The sequence below is a fragment of the Oncorhynchus masou genome, unplaced genomic scaffold (assembly GCF_036934945.1).
Source record: "Oncorhynchus masou masou isolate Uvic2021 unplaced genomic scaffold, UVic_Omas_1.1 unplaced_scaffold_722, whole genome shotgun sequence".
NCBI classification, from domain to species: domain Eukaryota; kingdom Metazoa; phylum Chordata; class Actinopteri; order Salmoniformes; family Salmonidae; genus Oncorhynchus; species Oncorhynchus masou.
Window position 1 is genome coordinate 387,001 of NW_027013670.1, and position 8,476 is coordinate 395,476.

General features: G+C 45.9%; 1 protein-coding gene across 1 annotated transcript; it reads left to right on the plus strand.

Annotated features, from left to right (window-relative positions):
* Nucleotides 1–311: 311 nt before the first annotated feature.
* On the plus strand, nt 312–7,141 carry LOC135537196 (zinc transporter ZIP9-like; the record flags this gene model as incomplete). The annotated part of the gene is made up of 3 exons (XM_064963394.1): nt 312–981; nt 5,415–5,571; nt 6,936–7,141. Coding segments are annotated over exons 1-3 (465 nt in total), but the record flags the coding sequence as incomplete, so codon positions are not given.
* Nucleotides 7,142–8,476: the final 1,335 nt, after the last annotated feature.

Genomic DNA, 8,476 nt, shown 5'->3' on the forward strand with positions numbered 1-8,476 from the left:
GACAATAAGTGGCTGTGCATGCACCTCAAAAAATTGGATACGATCCTTCAACCCAATCCCAAAGAAGATGAAAATGAAGAAGACATTTGTCATCATTAAGTTCCTAGAAAAGATTAACCACAACCAGCTAAAACGGTTATACCTTATATACATGTAAATAGATTGACTTATGTAACATCTGACGTATCGGTCCACAGTCAGTGAAGAGAAAAGTAAACACAGAATGAATATGTGTCGTGTACGCGTACTACACGCGTACGTGGCATGTTTTTGTTTGTTGCACGGACGGTGACGTAGGCGTTACCCGGAAGTGCTACATTTCATCCGCAATGGAGATGCTGACTTGTTGGCAAAACATTTCGAGCTAGCTATAGATATATATATATATATAAATAATAATAATAATAATAGCTTACTGCAGGTAGCTAGTTTTGATGAAATGGTTATAACAAATAGCAACGTTGGAGAGTGTACGATGTGGTCAACACACTATGAATTACAACTTGCCTGCTGTAGGCAATAAGACTCAAGCGAGAAGATTGCCCGCTAGGCTAACTCTGCTAGCCAACGGTGTTTACATATCTGCAAAGTAAGGATCAGACTAGTTAGGTAGTTCTCTAGATGTATATGTTTGCATAACAAAACCGCGTTCAAGATAGATCAATAACTTGGAGCCTTTCCACGTCCTCTGAAAGTCACTAGAAATGAGTAAGACTGACATGTCTGTTTAGACCTCGGTACAGAAAAGCTCTAGCCAGAATTGCGACGTCCGGGAGTTATATTTGTCGAGCGAGCTGGAGCCTCAACACGAACCACAAGTCGTGTCAAGCAAGCAAGTTGAAGAGCAACAACACCATTTGTGTTATCTAATCTGTAACTATGTCTATGGACGACTTCACTTCGATCAGCCTGCTTTCCCTGGCCATGTTGGTGGGGTGTTATGTGTCTGGAACCATTCCTCTGGCTGTCAGCTTCTCAGAGGTGAGTCGTATTCCGACTACAACTATCGTCTGTCCTAGTTGTTCTGTAATCCTGCTGAACCCTCTGTCCTAGTTGTTCTGTAATGTTGATGAACCCTCTGTCCTAGTTGTTCTGTAATGTTGCTGAACCCTCTGTCCTAGTTGTTCTGTAATCCTGATGAACCCTCTGTCCTAGTTGTTCTGTAATGTTGCTGAACCCTCTGTCCTAGTTGTTCTGTAATCCTGATGAACCCTCTGTCCTAGTTGTTCTGTAATGTTGCTGAACCCTCTGTCCTAGTTGTTCTGTAATCCTGCTGAACCCTCTGTCCTAGTTGTTCTGTAATCCTGCTGAACCCTCTGTCCTAGTTGTTCTGTAATCCTGATGAACCCTCTGTCCTAGTTGTTCTGTAATGTTGCTGAACCCTCTGTCCTAGTTGTTCTGTAATGTTGATGAACCCTCTGTCCTAGTTGTTCTGTAGTCCTGCTGAACCCTCTGTCCTAGTTGTTCTGTAGTCCTGCTGAACCCTCTGTCCTAGTTGTTCTGTAGTCCTGCTGAACCCTCTGTCCTAGTTGTTCTGTAGTCCTGCTGAACCCTCTGTCCTAGTTGTTCTGTAATCCTGATGAACCCTCTGTCCTAGTTGTTCTGTAATCCTGCTGAACCCTCGGTCCTAGTTGTTCTGTAGTCCTGATGAACCCTCTGTCCTAGTTGTTCTGTAATCCTGCTGAACCCTCTGTCCTAGTTGTTCTGTAATCCTGCTGAACCTCTGTCCTAGTTGTTCTGTAATCCTGCTGAACCCTCTGTCCTAGTTGTTCTGTAATGTTGCTGAACCCTCTGTCCTAGTTGTTCTGTAATCCTGCTGAACCCTCTGTCCTAGTTGTTCTGTAATCCTGATGAACCCTCTGTCCTAGTTGTTCTGTAATCCTGCTGAACCCTCTGTCCTAGTTGTTCTGTAATGTTGATGAACCCTCTGTCCTAGTTGTTCTGTAATGTTGCTGAACCCTCTGTCCTAGTTGTTCTGTAATCCTGATGAACCCTCTGTCCTAGTTGTTCTGTAATGTTGCTGAACCCTCTGTCCTAGTTGTTCTGTAATGTTGCTGAACCCTCTGTCCTAGTTGTTCTGTAATCCTGATGAACCCTCTGTCCTAGTTGTTCTGTAATCCTGCTGAACCCTCTGTCCTAGTTGTTCTGTAATCCTGCTGAACCCTCTGTCCTAGTTGTTCTGTAATGTTGCTGAACCCTCTGTCCTAGTTGTTCTGTAATCCTGATGAACCCTCTGTCCTAGTTGTTCTGTAATCCTGCTGAACCCTCTGTCCTAGTTGTTCTGTAATCCTGATGAACCCTCTGTCCTAGTTGTTCTGTAATCCTGATGAACCCTCTGTCCTAGTTGTTCTGTAGTCCTGCTGAACCCTCTGTCCTAGTTGTTCTGTAATCCTGCTGAACCCTCTGTCCTAGTTGTTCTGTAATCCTGATGAACCCTCTGTCCTAGTTGTTCTGTAGTCCTGCTGAACCCTCTGTCCTAGTTGTTCTGTAGTCCTGATGGACCCTCTGTCCTAGTTGTTCTGTAGTCCTGCTGAACCCTCTCTGTCCTAGTTGTTCTGTAGTCCTGCTGAACCCTCTCTGTCCTAGTTGTTCTGTAGTCCTGCTGAACCCTCTCTGTCCCTAGTTGTTCTGTAGTCCTGCTGAACCCTCTGTCCCTAGTTGTTCTGTAGTCCTGATGGACCCTCTGTCCTAGTTGTTCTGTAATCCTGATGAACCCTCTCTGTCCTAGTTGTTCTGTAGTCCTGCTGAACCCTCTGTCCTAGTTGTTCTGTAGTCCTGATGGACCCTCTGTCCCTAGTTGTTCTGTAATCCTGATGAACCCTCTGTCCTAGTTGTTCTGTAATCCTGCTGAACCCTCTGTCCTAGTTGTTCTGTAGTCCTGATGGACCCTCTGTCCTAGTTGTTCTGTAATCCTGATGAACCCTCTCTGTCCTAGTTGTTCTGTAGTCCTGCTGAACCCTCTGTCCTAGTTGTTCTGTAGTCCTGATGGACCCTCTGTCCCTAGTTGTTCTGTAATCCTGATGAACCCTCTGTCCTAGTTGTTCTGTAGTCCTGATGGACCCTCTGTCCTAGTTGTTCTGTAATCCTGATGAACCCTCTGTCCTAGTTGTTCTGTAATCCTGATGAACCCTCTCTGTCCTAGTTGTTCTGTAGTCCTGCTGAACCCTCTGTCCTAGTTGTTCTGTAGTCCTGATGAACCCTCTGTCCTAGTTGTTCTGTAATCCTGATGAACCCTCTGTCCTAGTTGTTCTGTAATCCTGCTGAACCCTCTGTCCTAGTTGTTCTGTAATCCTGCTGAACCCTCTGTCCTAGTTGTTCTGTAATGTTGCTGAACCCTCTGTCCTAGTTGTTCTGTAATCTGATGAACCCTCTGTCCTAGTTGTTCTGTAATCCTGCTGAACCCTCTGTCCTAGTTGTTCTGTAATCCTGCTGAACCCTCTGTCCTAGTTGTTCTGTAATCCTGATGAACCCTCTGTCCTAGTTGTTCTGTAATGTTGCTGAACCCTCTGTCCTAGTTGTTCTGTAATGTTGATGAACCCTCTGTCCTAGTTGTTCTGTAGTCCTGCTGAACCCTCTGTCCTAGTTGTTCTGTAGTCCTGCTGAACCCTCTGTCCTAGTTGTTCTGTAGTCCTGCTGAACCCTCTGTCCTAGTTGTTCTGTAGTCCTGCTGAACCCTCTGTCCTAGTTGTTCTGTAATCCTGATGAACCCTCTGTCCTAGTTGTTCTGTAATCCTGCTGAACCCTCGGTCCTAGTTGTTCTGTAGTCCTGATGAACCCTCTGTCCTAGTTGTTCTGTAATCCTGCTGAACCCTCTGTCCTAGTTGTTCTGTAATCCTGCTGAACCCTCTGTCCTAGTTGTTCTGTAATCCTGCTGAACCCTCTGTCCTAGTTGTTCTGTAATCCTGCTGAACCCTCTGTCCTAGTTGTTCTGTAATGTTGCTGAACCCTCTGTCCTAGTTGTTCTGTAATCCTGATGAACCCTCTGTCCTAGTTGTTCTGTAATGTTGCTGAACCCTCTGTCCTAGTTGTTCTGTAATCCTGATGAACCCTCTGTCCTAGTTGTTCTGTAATCCTGATGAACCCTCTGTCCTAGTTGTTCTGTAATCCTGATGAACCCTCTCTGTCCTAGTTGTTCTGTAGTCCTGCTGAACCCTCTGTCCTAGTTGTTCTGTAATCCTGCTGAACCCTCTGTCCTAGTTGTTCTGTAGTCCTGATGGACCCTCTGTCCTAGTTGTTCTGTAATCTGATGAACCCTCTCTGTCCTAGTTGTTCTGTAGTCCTGCTGAACCCTCTGTCCTAGTTGTTCTGTAATCCTGCTGAACCCTCTGTCCTAGTTGTTCTGTAATCTGATGAACCCTCTGTCCTAGTTGTTCTGTAGTCCTGCTGAACCCTCTGTCCCTAGTTGTTCTGTAGTCCTGATGGACCCTCTGTCCTAGTTGTTCTGTAGTCCTGATGGACCCTCTGTCCTAGTTGTTCTGTAGTCCTGCTGAACCCTCTCTGTCCTAGTTGTTCTGTAGTCCTGCTGAACCCTCTCTGTCCTAGTTGTTCTGTAGTCCTGCTGAACCCTCTCTGTCCTAGTTGTTCTGTAGTCCTGCTGAACCCTCTGTCCTAGTTGTTCTGTAGTCCTGATGGACCCTCTGTCCTAGTTGTTCTGTAATCCTGATGAACCCTCTCTGTCCTAGTTGTTCTGTAGTCCTGCTGAACCCTCTGTCCTAGTTGTTCTGTAGTCCTGATGGACCCTCTGTCCTAGTTGTTCTGTAATCCTGATGAACCCTCTGTCCTAGTTGTTCTGTAATCTGCTGAACCCTCTGTCCTAGTTGTTCTGTAGTCCTGATGGACCCTCTGTCCTAGTTGTTCTGTAATCCTGATGAACCCTCTCTGTCCTAGTTGTTCTGTAGTCCTGCTGAACCCTCTGTCCCTAGTTGTTCTGTAGTCCTGATGGACCCTCTGTCCTAGTTGTTCTGTAATCCTGATGAACCCTCTGTCCTAGTTGTTCTGTAGTCCTGATGGACCCTCTGTCCTAGTTGTTCTGTAATCCTGATGAACCCTCTGTCCTAGTTGTTCTGTAATCCTGATGAACCCTCTCTGTCCTAGTTGTTCTGTAGTCTGCTGAACCCTCTGTCCTAGTTGTTCTGTAGTCCTGATGGACCCTCTGTCCTAGTTGTTCTGTAGTCTGCTGAACCCTCTGTCCTAGTTGTTCTGTAGTCCTGATGGACCCTCTGTCCTAGTTGTTCTGTAATCCTGATGAACCCTCTGTCCTAGTTGTTCTGTAATGTTGCTGAACCCTCTGTCCTAGTTGTTCTGTAGTCCTGCTGAACCCTCTGTCCTAGTTGTTCTGTAATCCTGATGAACCCTCTGTCCTAGTTGTTCTGTAGTCCTGCTGAACCCTCTGTCCTCTCTGTCTTGTCCTGCAGGAGAAGCTGAAGCTGGTGACGGTCCTGGGAGCAGGGCTGCTGTGTGGTACTGCCCTGGCTGTCATCATCCCCGAGGGGGTCCATGCCCTGTACGAGGAGGTCCTGGAGGGTGAGGCTCGGCCTGTGTCCCAAATGGCACCCTATATTCCCTTTCATAGTGCACTACTTTTGACCAGGTCCTATGGGGTTCTAGTCAAAAGTAGTGCACTATGTAAAGCTGAGCACAGATCGAAACAATGAGACAGATATTTCACCAGTGGTATGAATCTGAAGCATCCCCTTGGCGATTCCACTCACTACCAAATATGGTGGTGAGAGGAAGCCAGTGGCTGGCAGTGGGAGAAGGGATACTGACATTTTGACAATTTTCTCATTGATGAAACATTTGATCTCAATACAGTATTCTGTTCCCAAAACTAGACATTGTTACAAACAGACTGGACTAAGGTTTGTGTATTTGACCTCAAATAATGTTCCCAAAACTAGAAATTGTTACAAACAGACTGGACTAAGTTTTGTGGACTTTACCCTTTGCGAAGTTTAAAAAATTCCGTTGTTTACAAGGATGTGATGTACACACTTCAGAGTAGGCGTTCCCTAATGGTTATATGCAAATGCACGCTAGAACGCAGCCAATAGGAACTCGCTAGCTCGTGCTTGGCTCTGCCCAGGTTGCTTGTTCAGCCCAATATGACTTATTTGTTCCCATTGGAAACAACAGTCTGTAGTCTATCTTAGGTTAGTTATAAAACACTCTTTGGTGTTAGGGTCTGTTCTTCTTTTGTCTGACTGGGTATGTCTGTCTGTACGTAGTGATGCTAGCAAGCCCAAGTAGGTAACAGTGATGTGTGTCTGTACGTAGCGATGCTAACAAGCCCAAGTAGGTAACAGTGATGTGTGTCTGTACGTAGCGATGCTAGCAAGCCCAAGTAGGTAACAGTGATGTGTGTCTGTACGTAGCGATGCTAACAAGCCCAAGTAGGTAACAGTGATGTGTATCTGTACGTAAGCGATGCTAACAAGCCCAAGTAGGTAACAGTGATGTGTGTCTGTACGTAAGCGATGCTAACAAGCCCAAGTAGGTAACAGTGATGTGTATCTGTACGTAGCGTGCTAACAAGCCCAAGTAGGTAACAGTGATGTGTGTCTGTACGTAGCGATGCTAACAAGCCCAAGTAGGTAACAGTGATGTGTGTCTGTACTCTGTCTCTACTCTACTCTATGGGTTAGGGTCTCTGTCTCTCTACTCTATGGGTTAGGGTCTCTGTCTCTACTCTATGGGTTAGGGTCTCTGTCTCTACTCTACTCTATGGGTTAGGGTCTCTGTCTCTACTCTACTCTATGGGTTAGGGTCTCTGTCTCTACTCTATAGGTTTGGGTCTCTGTCTCTACTGTATGGGGTAGGGTCTCAGTCTCTACTCTATAGGTTAGGGTCTCTGTCTCTACTCTATAGGTTAGGGTCTCTGTCTCTACTGTATGGGGTAGGGTCTCAGTCTCTCTCTCCTCTCTCTCTCTGTGTAGGTGTGCCACGCCCCTGGCCAGGTGGAGGTGTGGAGGTGTCCCAGCCCAAGGAAGGTGTGGATGCAGCTCTGGGGGTCAGTGTGGAGCACAGCCACGGCCACGGCCACGAGCACCTCCATGCCTACATCGGGGTTTCCCTGGTCCTGGGGTTCGTCTTCATGCTGCTGGTCGACCAGATCAGGCCCACGTACACAGCAGTGCTGGCAGTCAGTCACACGGACACACGGACACACACACAGAGACAGACAGACAGACAGAGCATGGGTGGAGCTCACCCTCTCAAAGGCCTGCTTCCCAGACAGACAGACAGACAGACAGAGCATGGAGTGGAGCTCACCACTCTCAAGGCCTGCTTCCCGGACACAGATTAAGTCTAGTAGTCCTGGAATGAAGAAAGTTCATTGGAGAATCACCATTGAAAGTTATTTTCACCCCAGTTCTAAGATTAATCAGTCCGGGAACCGGGCCCTCAAGGTTCTACTTTATCAGAGCACGATTTGTCCATGGAGCTTTCTGTCTGATTTGTTAATGGAGTGGTCTGTCTGATTTGTTAATGGAGTGGTCTGTCTGATTTGTTAATGGAGTGGTCTGTCTGATTTGTTAATGGAGTGGTCTGTCTGATTTGTCCATGGTGCTTTCTGTCTGATTTGTTAATGGAGTGGTCTGTCTGTTTTGTTAATGGGTGGTCTGTCTGATTTGTTAATGGAGTGGTCTGTCTGATTTGTTAATGGAGTGGTCTGTCTGATTTGTTAATGGTGTGGTCTGTCTGATTTGTTAATGGTGTGGTCTGTCTGTTTTGTTAATGGTGTGGTCTGTCTGTTTTGTTAATGGGCGGTCTGTCTGTTTTGTTAATGGTGTGGTCTGTCTGATTTGTTAATGGAGTGGTCTGTCTGATTTGTTAATGGAGTGGTCTGTCTGATTTTTATGGTGCTTTCTGTCTGATTTGTTAATGGAGTGGTCTGTCTGATTTGTTAATGGTGTGGTCTGTCTGATTTGTTAATGGTGTGGTCTGTCTGTTTTGTTAATGGTGTGGTCTGTCTGTTTTGTTAATGGAGCGGTCTGTCTGTTTTGTTAATGGTGTGGTCTGTCTGATTTGTTAATGGGCGGTCTGTCTGATTTGTTAATGGAGTGGTCTGTCTGATTTGTTAATGGGTGGTCTGTCTGATTTGTTAATGGAGTGGTCTGTCTGTTTTGTTAATGGAGTGGTCTGTCTGATTTGTTAATGGAGTGGTCTGTCTGATTGTTAATGGTGTGGTCTGTCTGATTTGTTAATGGAGTGGTCTGTCTGATTTGTTAATGGAGTGGTCTGTCTGATTTGTTAATGGTGTGGTCTGTCTGTTTTGTTAATGGAGCGGTCTGTCTGTTTTGTTAATGGTGTGGTCTGTCTGATTTGTTAATGGAGCGGTCTGTCTGTTTTGTTAATGGAGCGGTCTGTCTGTTTTGTTAATGGTGTGGTCTGTCTGATTTGTTAATGGAGTGGTCTGTCTGATTTGTTAATGGAGCGGTCTGTCTGTTTTGTTACTATGGTGTGGTCTGTCTGA